Consider the following 18,298-nt stretch of genomic DNA (forward strand, 5'->3'; position numbering starts at 1 on the left):
CATTATTATATGGTTTGATGTAAACAAGACTGCTCAAACCTCAAGTACCTTTCTAAGGAACCTTGGTGTATGCAGGATAACTGTTTTCTGCAGTTCACCAATTCTGATCTCAGTGCCAATGCCCTTCATTCTCTTCTGTAGCGTCTTTGGGGTATTTCCAAGTGCCCTTAATACTATAGGAAGGACCACTATCTTCATACCCCACAGCTTCTTCGGTTCTCGTACGAGATCTTGGTACTTCTCTATCTGCTCTGTCTCTTAACTGTCCGCTCTGCTGTCATATGGGATAGCAAAGTCTATTACTTGAGCCTCGTTTGCCTTCTTATCAATGACTATCATATCAGGACGCTTTGCTTGGATAACATGGTCTATCTGCAGCGGGGAAAAAAAAAAAAAAAAAAAAAAAAACAGAAAATCTTACATCTGTTGTTCTCTATCTTGTGTTGATACCATTTATCATTCACTTCGTTACTATTCTTTTTTACAAACATTCCCATGCACCCTCCTACCAACACAGTCTCTTGTATTCTGTCTGTGCCATCTTGCTACACTCACTTATTACGTGGTTCACTGTTTCGTCCTTTTCTCCGCACATTCTACATTTACTTTGCTCCTGAGTCTTATCAATTTTCGCTTTGATCACATTTGTACGGACTGCTTGTTCTTGTGCTGCAAGGATTAATTATTCTATTTCCCTCTTCTATTTCCCGCAGCACGATACTGCCCAAGATTTGATGCCTTTTGTGAGATTCCCTCCATTTAGCTTTGCTTCTAAAATTTTCTGTACCCTTCTCTTGTACTCTATCGTAATTTTATCTTTCATTTCCTGGTGTCTTATCTGATCTGCTTGAAGCATTCCCAAATATCTGTAGCTTGCTCCATCCTTTACTGACTTATTCACAGACTCGTCTGGTAACTTAATCCTATTTGATGTAAGTACCTTTCCTTTTTTCGACGCTAACATGGTACACTTTTCTATTCCAAACTCCATTCCAATATCTGTGCTGAAAATCCGAACTGTTTGAATTAAGGAGTCAAATGATTTTTCATCCTTCACATACAACTTTAGGGTCATCTATAAATAAAAGATGGTTAACCTTCCCTCCCCTCTGAGAAAATTCGTATCCTGCCCTCGACTTCCTCAATATGTGGGTCAAGGGATCCAGCGCTATTACAAACAGCAAAGGAGATAATGTATCCCCTTGGAAGTTCCTTCCCAAAACTCCTTCGCTGCTTCTGCATCTGGAACATCATTTGCTTCATGTTGCCCACCACGGTTCAACTGTTGGTAAAATTGTCCTTGATTATTCCGAAGCATCCTATTCTGTTGATATTGGTTTATCCGATCGTGAAATCGTTATATCTTCTCTGTGATAACCTTTATCCTTTGTAACATTTCTTCCTTCACAGTCCCTTCTGTGTAATCTTATATTTATTTTGCAGACAGTTCTTGTGCTTATGTTTAATTTTCTTCTTTTCAGTCAACGTATTCACCCGACAAAGACCTTTGTTCACCTCCTTCACTCGCTCTTCAAGTCCTCTTTCCCACCTTCGTTCTCTTTTGGCATTCCAATTAGGCTTCTTTAATCCTAAGCAACTCGCTGACTAAAACTGCACCTGCATATATGAGATTATTTGTATCCGTGATGTTGTTTGTTTTCATTTTCCCTGACAAGGTATCAACTTTTGGGACCGCAGATTGCAGTCTTCTACTCCTCTCTAACATAGTAATCTCACTCTCTGACTGCTAGATGTTTTTCAGTCGCTCGATTAGTCCCATCTCTGCGTCATTTAAACTGTTTTCTTCATCAACATCGACCTCTTCATCTTCATTAATCCTTAATGTTAGTCCTCTACGTTTCTTCGAATCTCTTCAAGTTCGAGATCGGAGAGCCATTTTTTCTTCACCGTGTTATCTTATTTTCTGGTCTATTAGCATCTGCTCAGTTACTTAGAACATTTCCCCTTCTATCCAACATCTATGCCTTCTCTTCCGATATCCTTTCAGTCTTGGCTCACTCTGGTGGCAGCATTTCATAACTATGCTGTTTTCTTGAGGCCATCATTCTTCTTATTTTGTATTATCATCGTTATTACTATTACTGTCATTATTGCTACTATTATTGTTGTTATTATTATTGTTATTATCATTACTGTTATTATTTTTATTATTATTATTATTATTATCATTATTATTATTATTATTATTATTATTATTATTATTGTTATTATTACTATCATTATTATTATCAGCATTACTATTATTTTCATTATTATTATGATTACTATTATTATCATTATTACTATTATTGTTATTATCATTACTTTTATTATTATTATTATTATTATTATTATTATTATTATTACTATCATTATTATTATCAGCATTACTATTATTATCATTATTATTATGATTACTATTATTATCATTATTATTACGGTTATTATTATTATCATTGATAATATATCATTATTATCATTAATATGATGATGTTGATTATTATCAATATTATGATTATCATTATTATTATTATTATTATTATTATTATTATTATTAACATTTTTATTATCATCTTTATGATTTTTATCATTCTCATCATTAACATCATTATTATCAATATTGTTATCATTATTATTAGCATCATAGTCATCATCACTATATTTACTATTATCATTAGTATTATCATCATTAGCAGAAGTCCACGTAGTAGTAGTAGTATCATTATTATATTTATTCATATTCTGATTGTTGTTTTTAATATTCTTCTTATTATTATCATCGTCATTATCATCATTATCTTTTATTATTACCATTATAATTTTCAATATTTTTTTCATTATTACCATTATTATTATCATTATCAATATTGGCATTATTATCATTATTGTTGTTATCGTTATATTTACTATCATCACTGTTGTTACTATTATTATCATTATCATTAATCTCATTATTGTTATTATTATCATTCCCATTACCATTATCATTTTCATTATCATCCTTACTACTATCTGTAATGCTATCTTTAATATTGTGATTATTATTGTCATTAGCAATATCGTTATTGTCAATATCATTATTGTTATAATTATTATTGTTAACATCATTAATATCATCATCTTGCTTATTATCATTATTATTATCATTGATATTATCATTGTCATTATTAGCATTATTATTGCTCTTATTATTATCATATTATTATTATTATTATTATTATTATTATTTTTATTATTATTATTATTATTATTATTATTATTATCATAATCATCATTATTATTATTATTATTATTATTATTACTATTATTAATATTATTATTATTATTATCATTATTGTTATTGTTTTTATTATTATGATTATGATTATTATTATTATTAGATCATTATTATTATCATTATTATCATTATTGTTATTATTATTATTATTATTATCTTTATTATCATTATTGTTATTGTTATTATCATTATCATTATTATTATCATAATCATCATCATCACTATTATCATCATCATTATTATTAATATTATTTTTATTATTATTATCATTATTATTATTATTACTATTAATATTATTATTATTATTATTATTATTATTATTATTATTATTATTATTATTACTATTGTTATCGTTATTATTATCATTATCATTATTATTATCATTAACTGCAACCGCAATGATAATGATGATAACAATGGTGATAATGGTGATAACGATAATAATGTAATAATGATAGTAATGATAATAATAATAAAGATAATTGCTATCATAATGATAATGATAATAACAGTAACAGTGATGATGACAATAATACTAAAAGCAACAATAATGATAAAATAATCATAAAAACCACGACAACAATCACTATCATCATCAACAACTTATAATTATTAGCATTATTCATTCTACAAGTTATCATTTAAATTTTCATTTATGAATGCAATGCGGATGTTAATCTCTTCGAAAACTTGTTCGTAGTTTCACTTGATACTGCAAGCATCATGTATATAAAGATATTGCTGTTACATGCAAGATATTTCTATTTGTTTTTAAATATTATGAATGCTATTTATTCTTCAAATTATCTAAATCACATTTATTTAATGTTTGTCAAATACTAAAGGTTAGATCGAATTTTCTGGATTGACTAGTAAAATATTTCCTGTATACGCGTGTTTATTGCCTTTTACGTACAAAATAACAAAATAAATATTTACGTATACGATTATATTCTTTTACTCTAATATTTCCGCGAAATTTTATAAAGGAATAAAATGCCTTCCAACGTTGACAAGTTTACATTCACGCTCCCTGCAGGAAACAAACATGGACGACGCTTCTCAAATCTCAAAAATGAAGGTACGAAATTAATTACCCGTAGCGTCACCATTTGCCCCTTCTCTCTATCTCGAGCAACTTTCTAAGAAGGCGAAGAGCCCGGTGAGTAAAACGGAAAAGGAAAATTGAAGGTGAGAGGGTTAATATAGGGCGAGGAAGAAGGTCAATGGTGGAGGGAGCCGAGTTTGCCGCTTTTCAGACCCGTCGTGGCGCAGTGCCAGACGCGGTGCCAGACTCACAGGGGCTTTTAGACCTCGTGGCGGCGTTGGTCCTCTTGGGGGAGGTGTCTCGAGGAGGCTTTTCAACACCAGGCTTGACGAGAAGGTATAGGTGAGCCTCGAGAAGACAGAGTCGCTAGTGCTTTTGGGCCACGGGTGGCGAGGACTGCAGCTTTCCGCTTTTTCTCTCGTCCCCTTTTCGCTCCTACTTTCCTTTTGGGAGGGAGGTCTCTATCCCCCTTGTGTCCTGGAAGTGTGAGAGAAGGGTGTGTGTGTTCTGAGCTCAGTGAAAACCGCAGTGAGAGGAAGTTTTGTGGTTTTGTCGGGCTCAAGGGAGAGGTTGTTGATGTTGCCAGATGTTTGGTCAGTTATTTTAGTTAGTGTTTTAGGTTCGCACAGCTTTTCACCCAAGTATTGTATTATTCCTTGTTTTAATCATTTGCATTATATTATACATTAATCTTTTGTTATTATTCATTGCAAATGATGTTAATGAAAGTGTTGGTATTTGTTTACGAGTTGACCTCACTGCTCTTGAGTCCCTGTTGCTCCCGCCACTCCTGGGAAATATACAGACTTTGCCGTATGAACCAAAAACCTTCGTAACCCCAGATGCCTTGCCCCCAGATGCCCACCTAGTTTTATAATGTCTCATGTTATTCTTTACTTGCGTATATTGTATCACATATCAGTGTGTGTATTTTTTCCATATCGGTAATTATTTACAGTACAAAGGCAGTGACCAGAGATTAAGTCCCCAACTTCAAGTCACAAAATTAATTAAATAATCTAAGTTGCCCTTCGGGGTCTACCCAAGGGGAGGAAATTAACATCTTGGCCAAGGTGTGAGGAATCACTTGGTTTTGAAATAGGCCTACCATAACTTACCTCAAAAATGAGTGATTTATTTTACAGAAATGAAGGTCAGAATAATTTGAAACTCATTCATATAAAGAAGGGAAAACATTAGAATTACTACATAAGTGAGTGTGGTGAACTTTAAAAGATTTACCTAAACCTGAAAGTGATGCAGGTGTCAACCAATTGTCTCTGGCACTTTGGTAAAGGTCAACACGCATCCACCACATATGCATCCTTAGTTAATGATAAATTGGCTCTTCTAAAAGAGCTCTAATTTTTTAGACAAAAGCCCACTGACATATGATTGATTGATTGATTTTTCTTTTCTTTTTTCTTTTCTTTTCTTTTCTTTTCTTTTCTTTTCTTTTCTTTTCTTTTCTTTTTTTCTTTTATGATAGTATTTTAAATCTTTTTTATATACAGTTTGTGACTGAAATTCCACAGATGTAAAGTGTCTCAGAATAAGAGGTTCTCTTATTCCACAATCTGTGAAGTTTATGGATAGTGAAGTGTAGCAAAGTAAGTTAACTTGATGTTCTGTGTTGTGTGAGACAGTAAGAGTTGCACATGTTTCTCAGATACCCACAAAGCTCCCCCTTTTTTCAAATTCATTTTAAATTTATCTGCAATCTATACTGATATGTATATTGTTTGACTTCCAATGCATTAGGGCCACAATAACAAATGATGCACCTTTAGAACTTCGGCAAAGCCAACATTCCTCCACCTCTGTATATTATTTTAAGATAGAGCTTGGATTGGTTTCTTATTTGATGATAATTTGTCTGGTTGAGTCAACAATTATTCAAACGATGACCTTCCCATGGCATGTATTTCATGCCTTGATGAAATTTTCCATCTTGCCATGTATGTTATTCCACCAGTATCTGAGACCAGTCATGATTTGTATACTTTTTATCATGCAGCCTTTGCACCACAATGACTGGATACCATTGCAAGATTTTAGGCGGAAAAATAGTTCTGAGGCCTCATTATTTCATGCATGTCTGTGTCACGCTTATATTCAGCTGTATAGTTTAGTCCTTTTGGCATTTCGCATTTGCCACAAGTCTTGTGCTAATCAGTTTGGCTTCCATACTTGTCGACACTCCAAAAAGGCTAGCAAACCCCTATCACACGTAATCTGGCAAACTGGAATGTGTCAGCCACCTTGGTGTTTATGATCAAGTAAGAAAACTTTACCTACTCAATCTTGCAATAATATATGATCTTGGTTTATAAGCCTTGTGGTAGCACAAAATTTAGAAGCTACACCTATCATTTAACAAAGCTCTTAAGGGTGAATTTATAATTCTCTGCTGTCCCCTGTCAAGTACTGTGTCTGGCATATGCTGTTATTGGGTACATTTCCTGTTTTACTATTAAATTGTTCCTAATTATTCTGCCTCTGGAGAATGTAATAACAGCACATTCCTTCCTTATCACGAACAACCATTCTTTGTTCAGATTGTTGGTGTTTATATGTCAAGTAGCAGCACTAATGCAGATCAAAGCAAGTTTCAAATGGGTTTTGATAGTTACAAAAAATGTTCTAATAGCTTAGAGAATAGACAGTGATATAGATTAAGTTTTGATGCATTTTAGGAGAATAAAAGTTCTAGAATGTGGCTGTCTAAAGATTATGGTAATTCTGTAGAAAAAATTGCCAACTTATTTGGCATCAGTGCATTTGATATGCACTGTTTAGAATTTTAGTTAGAAAAACAAAACAAATGTAATGTATTAGGGAGAGTATAAAATCTGCCGGAGAAGATACTGTTTAGAATTGTAATTTATGCTAATATCATGCAAATAACAGTGTTAGCTGATAACCATAAAGGAATCACGTCTTTAACTGATCACCAGGGTCTGTGTGCCTACAGCACTCTGGCAAGCTTAAGCAAACTTCCATCACATATGTTTTGGCTAGATAAGGCTTGGTCTGTTACCAAATTTGATGATAATTACCAGCAAAGTGTACAAGTTCTGTTTTACAAGGATTTGCAAGATGGTGGTTTGTTACCAGTTGCCTCACTGCTAACAGATTCTTTATGCTGTGCTGTTGTAGTTATTATATATGGATAGTATGTGCCAGATGCAAGCTATTGATACCAAAGTAATTTTCACTGGTGACTCATGGCCTTACTGTGAAATTACCAAAGCCGTACTTGTATTGGTAATTTTTCCAAACACTTGTGCACAGTGGAGCATGACTATGGTGGTACTGATGTATTCTTCTCACACACTACTCTCCACCTGTTATTACAATGCTGGACTTGTGGCTGTTAATCCACCTTAGACCCCACAAACATTACCCTGATAGTAGGGGAGGGCATGTAGGTTAACATAGAAATTGCAGGGTAAAATGTAAAGGTAATGAAGGCCAGCACATTATCAAATAAAGGTGATTTTGTCTCCTGCAACCCACTGCCTCCCAAACCTCTGGAAGACAAACAAAGGGGTTACACTAACCTGTGAGTTTCAGATACAGATGTATGGTGCAGAGGGCTATTTTTTTTTCTATGGAATAGACATGACTAGCAGAGCTCAAGCAGTGCCTCATGGCTACTGCCCTTAACATGCATGAAATCACAAAGCACCCAAGAACACCCACCCTCACACTGAGCCATCTTGACATCTTCTAGAAATGTGGCCACATGTCTACAAGCAGACCCATGTCATTCCAATTGTGGACCTCAAAGGAGGAGGGGAAACTCTTGTTCCTATTGGTCTGACGACTCTGTAGATGAAACGGCACACACATGATCAACATATGATAGCATACCATCTAGTGTCAGATCCTGATGTTCTCTACATGGTGTACGTGTTTCCTTCCATTACTGGTCCTGTTGCCATCTCCCCCAAGAATGGTGGTGTCAATATGTCCCCAGGACCAACTCTCTGTGAAATTGTTCCCTAGCAGTGTGTTTTGAATGTTTTTGTTGATGCAAGGGGCTGTGACCCATTTATTACATCACACACACATCTTAAAATAAGTTAGTGGAAAGCCCCCTTTAGAATTAGTTCCATGGAGTTTGCTTGTCTTCCAGGCAGGGGTTGGGGGTTGCCGGGGATGCAGCCCCCTTCAGTAGGTGTACAGTATTATTTAATTTGGTTTTGCTGATGATTTATTTTTTATTATTAGTATTATTATTAATTTTTTTATCTGCAATTTCCCTGGCATCCTCCATACCCTCATTTATTATCAGGGCCATGTTTGTAGGGTCTTTCTGGACCATGAATAGATATATAGAGGCTGAAAAGAGCCCATTAAAACTGCTATCACCATTATCCTGCACACGCAAATCTTTTAAATTATTACTCTTACTTTAAATATACATTTCATAGAACAATAAGTAAAGATAGAAAAGAATATTGATAAATGTTTTTCCAATTTATTTAATGAGCATTTTACTGAAAAGCAAGATTGTTATATGTAATGTATACCATCATTACTGCCAAAATAATACTTCCAGGAATTCGAGCCAGGAACTATTGGCAGTGAGGTGTTTCTGTCACATAGAGACTGAAAGATGCTCATAAAAAATTATGGGAATTTATTTGTCTACATTTATAGATGATATGCCAAGTATATCAATGAAATACAATTTAAGAAATACATATCATTGATGTTAATGTAGAGCAAAATATTCAGGATCTTCATATATCTTTGTATATAATTATATATAGATATAGGTGGATAGATATAGATAAATACTTTATTTTATATTACAACAGTATTACATGAATTGAGTTGTATTTAACAAAAGTGATAGGAATATAGCCATAGGACTTGAAATCTGGAGCATAAGGTCAGCTGGCTAAAAGTCTTGGTTAACATCACATTATAGTAGCACCTTTTCTCTCTTTGTGTGATCCGAGTGCACATGGGAAGAGTGGACAGATTTGTGTCAGTGTTGTGATGCGCACATAATCTTCTAATTGGGGCTAAGGCTTAATTTTTCATTTGCATGCTCTCCCTGTTGTGTATTAGACATTTTTTGAGAAGAGGAGGTTTTGGTCAGTGAGGAAAAAAGTAAGCTGTATAAAGATTTTATCATCTCATCCAGACTGTTCACTTTGTGTGATTTGTATTCATAGGAATGATCACATAACCCCCTACTTGATATTATACTTCTAAAGAGAATGTTAAAAAAAAATTGTCATACCATTTCTGTGATAGATTAATCACTGCAATTGGACAGGTAAGCTGTAACCATTGCAATAATAAAATAATTCCAGACATTCTCTCATAATGCCACAATTTGCATGGTCTACTAAAGATCATGCATCAGTGTATTCTCAAACATTTGGATACCTAAATTATTTTTATTTTTCTGTGAACATAGAGTTATCTGAATTTCTTTATATACATCCTCTTCCCAAAAGATATACACCAATATCAATTAATATTTATGTGTGATCTAACATGTAGCATAGCCAGCATTAAATTTGCCTTTGCAATTATTTTGTTAAAGGAACAAAATTCCTTTTTTTTTTTTTTTTTATAAATCATGGTTAAGTGCTCATTTCTTCTTCTTCTTCTTTTTTTTTTCTTTTTTTTCATAACCCATCGGTCCTGACTAATCACACTGGTTACTGTCCTTTTCTTTTGCGAATTTTGTTTGCACATTGATGGCCCCACAAGTGCTCAGCCACCAAGGAGCCAATTTGTAAGCCTCTGTGTCCTCAGCTGATTTCCCCTTTTCTTGAGTTTCCTAATGCTATTGATTTCAGTGTTTTTATTGTTTTTGGTGTTATGATTATTTCAATGTTCTTAACAATACTAATTGCAACAGAAAATAAGAAAGCAGCTTTCCAAAAATCAAGAAGGGTAAATAGGTGAGCTAGGGAAGACTCATAATGGATACTTTGGTGATTAAGCACTTGTGGAGCCATCTGCGTGTAAAGACTATCAATAAATGAAAAGAAACAATAGACGTGGCATGTTTTCTTGCAATCCTGGCAACTTTATCTCTTTTTTTTCTTTCTTATTTTCTTCTGTTCTTTCTTTTTTACTTCTACATTGGAGTGTGAGAAACATTATTTATCTTGCTTTTCTCTAGGTCGCTGACCTGAAGAAGGAGTTGAAGGCGAGAGGTTTACCCGTGACAGGCAACAAAAATGAGCTGGTGGAGAGGCTACAAGAAGCTCTAGAAGCTGGTAAGTTGTGGGGTTTGTGAATGGACTGATCTAGGCTATGCTATATGGTATCCTTCTACGTAATTGAGAGAGAGAGAGAGAGAGAGAGAGAGAGAGAGAGAGAGAGAGAGAGAGAGAGAGAGAGAGAGAGAGAGAGAGAGAGAGAGAGAGAAAGAGAGAAAGAGAGAAAGAGAGAGAGAGAGAGAGAGAGAGAGAGAGAGAGAGAGAGAGAGAGAGAGAGAGAGAGAGAGAGATAGAGAGAGATATTTATTCGTATTTAACCCTTTCCTGCCGGGTGGTATGCTATGGCATGCTTGGACTATATTACAGGTGGCACATGCATACGTGCCATGGTGCGCCGGTCCTGTTTTCCGGGGGCATGTACAGTCATGTTGCGCACACTAGGGTGACAATACAAGCCCCTGGCAACAGGGCCCGGGCCACTATGAATACAGCCCAGGAGAGAGGGCTTGCGTATTGGGAAATCACCCATTGGCAATGGGTTAACTGTTTGTTTATTTTGTTATACTGTATTTCTTTAATGAAATGAATATCTGTCTGTTGTTTTATATGTGGTAAGAGTAGATTCATAAAATTATAGGTCAAGTTTTTGTGATCAAACACTCCTGCTTTACACTTGCACTTGCTTCACAGATGGAAATGTTCCACTGGGCACAGTAGATGGAGAGGACGAAGAATTTGATGAAGAAGAGATCCTCGGAGGTGATGATGATATGGATGCTGTAGATATTGGAAAGCTGACCCCCCAGGAGGAGGCAGCAGCTTTGGGAGTCAACATCAGTGTCCGAGATGTAAGTAGACTACATTGGTTTTTTGTTAAAGTGTCAGTATGGATTGTCGTTCTTTTTGTTAATGCTTATACTTGTATCTGTCCAACTGTGTTATCAAAAATTAGTGCCATATGCAGCTTTTGATAAGATATTCTTATCTCTGCACAAGATTCTAGATTCAGAGTGTCTCACTTCCTCAGGTTTGTAGGTATATGGCTTTGGAATCAAGAGCTCAGTTGCCTGTCATATCTATGAATGTTATTTCTTTAGCCTGTTGGATGCAGGTGCCTCCGTTCCCACACGTGTCCTGAAATCTGAGCATTAGGCTTACTTGAGTGCTGACTCTCCTTGGTGTGTGGCTTTAGTCCCAGCCCACTCGATGAATCCTTGCTTCCTCTTTGCAATGTTTTTATCATCTGCATGAGGGTTTTTTGCATTTTTCACATTTAACAAAGTCTATATTTGTCATTTTATATGCTACATCAAGAATGCATTTTACAGACTTCTGCAGAGTTCATATCATCTCTCTAGATAGTCTATAACTGCAGTGATACTAACAATAAGTAATATTTTGAAAATATTTTCGTGATACTGAATTTTCTGTAACACACCCAGTGGTGCCAGTCATGGCAAGCAGGAATTGGATCTCGAGCATGCCGGAGCTCTTCCAGCCATTGATCATGGGTGATACATTCAGCCTCATATACAGGTGGAAATAATACAAGTTTTCCTTCCTAAGTCTCTACTGAGTCTTATCTTTCTCCCTGAACTTTGTGCACTCATTCCTTTTATTCTCTTTACTCTGGCCTTTAGCCAAATTTTTCATCATGACAAGTTCCCATCATCCTAGCCCTCAGCCAAATATTTTCATGGTGGCATATTCCCTTCGCTTGGCACTCAACCATATTTTTTTCATGACTTGATAGTCCCATCAACTAGATTGAATTGAAATTTGATTTGATAGGTTATACGTATAAGTATTTCACATCATGAAAATTATCCACCAGGTCTTAAAGAAGAGGAAAAAATAATCATAAAATAAAATGAAATGCACTTGCAAATAAATTGTGGTTGCTAAAAAGAGAAAGTTCTTAACCTCTATGATCCAGATGATGTAACCATCGCCTCATGAAAAGGTTTAGCTTGAGGTGCAGGTGACGGGAACATGCTGTCATGGAAAGATTTAGCTGAGGGTGAAACGAGGGGAACTCGCCGTTAAAAAAAGAATTTTGGCTGAAAGGCGGGTGGCGGAAATGACTCCACGAGTGCACAAAACTTTTGAAGGGTGATTAATCTCAGTGGTAATTATTTCCATTGATAAGTGAGTTTCAGCCTGGTGTTAGTGGCAGAACAAGTAATACAGAAAATTGAATATTACAAAAAATAAAAAGAATGAAACAAATAACAAATTGTCTTCTCACCGCACATGAGTGTTCATGTGCGCTGGTTTTACAAGCCACACCTGTTAGGATGCCTGCTCAAGTATGATTAATGCCCGGATTTTGGGCCATGTGCGGTCAGCGAAGTGCCTGGATCCAAGGGCTTCAGTGTTGATGGAGTAATTCTCTAAGATTGAAAGGGTATCTCACATACCTGATATTTTTACTTCAGCATGTCGTGTAATTCATCATATTTAAACAGTTGTTTGTAATTACACCTTTATCTCATTAGGAACTGAATTCAACTGATCTCAACCAGGTGTCCACAATGCTTGAACAGCCAGAAAAGAAGAAAATCAGCCTGAAGCGATCTGAGCCTCCAGTGCCCACAGCCCCAACCACCCCCCCTCCCACAGAGGCCTCCAAGGAAAACACTTCACCCGAAAGCCAGAGTGAGGGTCAAGAGGATGGCGTGCCTTCCAAGAAGCTCATCAGACTGAGCTCCACTGAGAACAAGACTGTGAGTGTTTCTCGGCTTTTGTGTTGTTGTTTTTATTGATTCCGATCCAGCTTCTGTGAATATGGTGTGTTGTCAGGATCTCGTATCTCTTTTGTCCTCTGTTTACAAACTGATGTGCTCCAACAACTTCAGCTTTAAGGTTTATAGTTTTTCCTTCCTTTTACATCAGCATATTGAGGCAAGAGCTGAAAGATTTGGCATTCCGTTGAACGAAGAAGCCAGAAAACAGGCTCGGGCAGAACGCTTTGCTGGTAACAGCACTACAACAGCTGTCAACAAGAAACCTGCCAAGCTGTCTATGGAAACAGGGGTAAGGTAGTTCCCATATGGTGAGGTAAATAAGTGAATGTGATAATAATATAGTTATATAATTATATTGTTTGAATAAAGGAAACTGCTTTTGGCTTTTCTGCACAAGTGACCTTAGAATGAATTGAGGGTAGAAGCATTTATGCAGAGTACAGATGGTGATTGCAAATTAGCAAATATATCTGATTTTACATTTCACCTATAATTCTGGCTGAATATTTCAGGTTGTCATGGGTATTTGTTTGATGTTAACCCATTGGCGACGGGTATAGAAAATTAAAAAAAACTACGATCTGGCGAACCGCAGCAACGCGCCGACTCTGAGCGCGTGAATTCGGTACATCAAGCCGAATCATTGCCTCAGGGTGCTTTGGCGCGCTGCCGCGGTGGACAGCCGCACGCCACATTTCGGGCGTATTGTTATGACGCCTATAGGCGTGACCCGTCGCCATTGGGATAATAGTATATTATTACTTTCTACTTACAGGGGACAGACATTGAGAAGTTGAAAGCACGTGCCAAGCGATTTGGAGAAGTAACCTCCAAGTCACTCACAAAGGTAACCTGTAATGTATGTTAAATCTGGTATAAGTATGTTATACTTTTCTTTGAACTTACCTTAAGTGAATCATTCATCCATATTAGTGTTTAGCTCTTCATGGGTAGACATTTGGTTGGCAGACACTGGGCTTGATATACCCTGACCACGTCCCACCTGTCTGCTTCAGTAGCTCCCCACACCTTCTCCATGTACTCATAACCCAACTCGGCTAACCTCTTCATGCTATCCACGGAATGCAAACTTCTCTCATGATTTTATTTTGAAAAGCTGTTTACCCATACTCATGAAATATTGGCACATCCACTGCTATACCCCAGTGTCTGTCATCTGGATGGGTTGAGCAGACCCCTGCATTTCGATTTTTTCCATCCTTTCCAACCCTCTTTTTTTTATATTCATAATCCAGGTTTCGGAATTGGAGAAAATGAAGCAAAGGCAAGAGAGATTTGCTGCTGGAGGAACTGAAACAAAGCCAGCTGGGACAGAAAAAGTAGCCATGTGAGTATGAAATATATACTTTTACACATTTCTTCTTGGTCTCTAAAAGAAAATAAAGGAATCCAGCTTCCAAGACTTGTCCTGCATGTCAGTGATATCTTTAGAAATAAACTCTTGACTGATGCTTGCTGTTAATATGTGATAGTTTGATAGACAGTGTATGAGAAACAGTACTTACGGTAATAAAACTATTGTACTAATGGTAATAAAAATGTATATTATGATTATCAAAGCACTTCAGTTGGTCAGAGAAGCTGCTAATTTATTTCTGATACCATTTTTACTTATAAAATTAGCTGTTCATCTGCTTGAAACTTCAGATAGCTTTACATCTTTTTCAAAAGTACAAATTCCATTGTGTTCACCAAGTCTCTCAGTCTTACAGATTAAGAGGAATGAACCTCTAATCTATGATAACAGAATTGAGTGGAAAATGGCATACATGATTTGCAATATTTATGTAATGCTACGAACATTAAGTTCACAGTACAGAGTTGAAATTTTCCTTATGTCATATACCAATATGCTAATGTCTATATACTAGCTTTACTTTGGCCTGTTTGCATTCTCCATCTCTGTGTATAGTTATTCAATCCATTACCAGCAACAAAGCCCCTTTTCACATTCACAGTTTGATCAGTACTATTCCAACATCTGTGTTTCTTTATTGTGTTTCCTGAGATTAGATTTGTTTGCAGAACCAGCCCAGATGATGCTAAGGCTGCAAGAGCAGCAAGATTTACCGCATCCTCCTCCTCAGAAGATGAAATCAAGAAGAAGCGCGCAGAGAGATTTGGCACACAGTGATGACACCCATGTGACGGTCCACTCAGATGAGTTTCATTGTACACTTATTGGGCTCAAAACCAGCAAATGAAAACATTCTGATTGCATCAAGCCAAAGAAGGGGATTCATATCTGTTGCATAATAGATCATGATCAGATATCAAATATGTCTGAAAAGTTGTAGCCATCAGTGAAGCCACAGAACAGCTTACTGCAAATGTTAATTGAAAGAAGATTATGGGAAAAATGCAGTTGATAACATATAAGACATCACAAGAAAAGCCCTGGGCCAGTTGAAGGGAAAACAAGGCATATACAGTAAATTAGTGGGACGGAAGATGTTCACTTCGATAGAGGCCTTTTGTGTCCACATTCAAGAGCAAGATTGTCAATGAGTTGGAATGCTCAAGTATATAGTTTAGAATGTTTCTAGAACATTGCAGTAATCTTGAGTACCACTGGCTTAACTTCAGTACAAAAAAGTACTTTCTAAAAAGAAATTTTTAATGTTCACTGTTAGCACGATCTGCTTGCAAGGAGTGTAGGTGGTCAAAATTAGTCGTGTGTAATTTTTCTTTCTTTTCTTGAGTATTTTATAATTTTATAGATATTAAATGTAGTAAGGACACACTTTGGAGATATCATTGATGTTTAGGAAGATGCCATTTTTATTGTCTTACAGGTATTAAGAATCCAGATAGATAAAGTGATGGAGATGCATTATTTAAATGTAAATTGCATAAGTAATAAACTTTTATAACATTTTCTGGTCTTTTGATATTCTGCTTTTTCCCATTTTCTCCAATGACATTTTCTTGTAATTATCTTGTTTGTAGTAATTTTAAGAGTATTATTTTATTAAAAACATTTATTTATCAGTACTGTTTTACAAGCTTATCTTCTGTGACTTTTGGTTTACTCTGTAAATTCTGTCTTTTGTTATATAGCAGTTTATCAGATATATTTTTTTTTTTTTTTCTGTTTTTCTTTTCTCCTCTCTTTGGATAGCCATGAATCACAAGCATAATTTTCTGTCTGTTGTCAGTAGATGATGAAATGGGTGCAGGGTAGCATTTCTCTCTGATTTCTTTCCATTACTGCATAATCTTATTTATATTGTAGTCAATACTTTCATTTACTTTTTGTTGCTTACAATTTTTGTTTTGTTCTGATTTGTTACTGTATAATTTCTTTTCATAGGTCACTGTAGCCCAATAACAAATGATTTGATTGATCAGATTTAGTAATATATGCCTCAGTAGGGCTGTTATATACAAATATAGTACCTGATGATCTCATTTTTAAGAACTGAAATCATAATAAGTTGCTTTTGTGGGCGAAGTAACAACAATTTGTATGTGTGGTTGCTTTTACATCCATTTTTGATAATGCTAACTGTCTGTGTTTCTTGAAGACCTTTATTTGTAATGATGATTAATCCTTGTTATATGCAGTTTGCCCAAAGAGAAAGTAATTTTGGTGTTAAATGGATTTAGCACATGGAAAGGATTGATTTAAGTTACTTGTTTTGGTAATTGTTAATTAAACTGGTCATCATAAGGATTCAAAACTGTTTAAAAGCTGAAATGGGTTTGGTGCATTGCATGAGGAAAAATTATTGTGCAAATTGATTACAGATAGAAGTTAGGATTGACAATTTTCTTTAGTTGTCTATATATTTATTTTGTAATTTTTGTTTTTTATTCTGTTTTCTGCTTTTCTTTGTTTTTCCGTTTAGACTATATTTTCTGAACAAAAACAAGACAAAAAAAAAAAACAAGACATTATCATCACATGTTTATAACCTTTTTTCTTTTCTTTTTTTTTTTTAGCTTTTGTAAACTCTGTATATGTAGAGGTTGTTTTTATGTGTAAATTTTTATAGTAAAATTAAGCACATTCATATCTTTACTTTTTGAGGTAAAATACTAGAAATATTACAAGAATACTAACCACACATTTTCTGTACCATTTGTGATTATGTACCTTTACCACTGCATTGAAAGCATTTCTTTTTTAATAATAATGACATGAATATTTTTGTCTTTCTTTTACCTTTGAAAAAAAAATTGATTTTCTTTAGTCATCAATGGTAATATCTTCAGCTCTACTCTATGGTATTTCATAGTTCTAACAGTCACTTTTAGAATACAGTACCTCATGAACTGGTCAGGTCAACTCATATGTTTTCAATATAGCAAGTGAGTTCTTATATGCATATTTTCAAAAATTAGAAAGTCTGTGCCTCTAGAATTATCCTATAGATTTTCGAATAATGAAATTCTAATTTTAACTTATTCTTTATAAAGACCAGACTCTTAATAATTCTAAGATCTATGTCAAGGTTAGTGTGTCTGACATAGAGCAGTTTTGACCACATGTGACAACAATACTTGCCATACAACATATAGACTCAATACGTCATGGCAAGAAAAGATGTCATCTGATGTGCATGGGTTAACTCGGCCCTTTTCAGGAGAGTGGTAATGAATCTACAAATTTTCAGATTTCAAATCCATCCTCCCCCCCAAGCACCCATACAATTAACAATTTCAGTATACCCTTAACAATTTCAAATTTGGATCCACTCTTAGTACAAAATGTTGCCTGACAGTTATCCCAAATCCTATACCCATTGTTATGGTATTGGTCATAGGAGAAGGGAGCCGAGGGCCAATGACGGGGTATCACCCCCAACCTTGGGCCTCAGCCCTTGAGCCAACAAAGTTTGTATGGCCTCTTCTTCTCCCCTCTCCTTTTCCTTCTTTTCTCCAACCCCTTCTGCCCACTTCCTAAGATATAAGGGCTATGCTGAATGGATGAAAGGCTGACTTTGTCAGTCCTAAACAGCCTCAGGCAGTTATGAACAAGGTATACCCTTGGTTTGTTGTTTAG

At 35.3% G+C, this 18,298-nt stretch overlaps 1 protein-coding gene across 3 annotated transcripts; it reads left to right on the forward strand.

Moving 5' to 3' along the window:
* The first annotated feature begins 4,305 nt into the window (after positions 1–4,305).
* On the forward strand, positions 4,306–17,440 carry LOC125035978 (SAP domain-containing ribonucleoprotein-like). 3 transcript variants are annotated; one of them, XM_047628305.1, is made up of 8 exons: positions 4,306–4,358; positions 10,483–10,579; positions 11,213–11,370; positions 13,021–13,248; positions 13,418–13,558; positions 14,045–14,128; positions 14,526–14,617; positions 15,316–17,440. In XM_047628305.1, the coding sequence occupies exons 1-8, from the start codon at positions 4,326–4,328 to the stop codon at positions 15,422–15,424; spliced, it is 942 nt and encodes a 313-aa protein (XP_047484261.1). In that variant the 5' UTR covers positions 4,306–4,325; the 3' UTR covers positions 15,425–17,440. The 3 variants fall into 3 exon arrangements, with proteins under 3 accessions (XP_047484261.1, XP_047484262.1, XP_047484263.1); XM_047628306.1 differs by having other exon boundaries at positions 14,045–14,116; XM_047628307.1 differs by having other exon boundaries at positions 13,048–13,248.
* Positions 17,441–18,298: the final 858 nt, after the last annotated feature.

Source organism: Penaeus chinensis, chromosome 20 (genome assembly GCF_019202785.1).
Source record: "Penaeus chinensis breed Huanghai No. 1 chromosome 20, ASM1920278v2, whole genome shotgun sequence".
Lineage (NCBI taxonomy): Eukaryota > Metazoa > Arthropoda > Malacostraca > Decapoda > Penaeidae > Penaeus > Penaeus chinensis.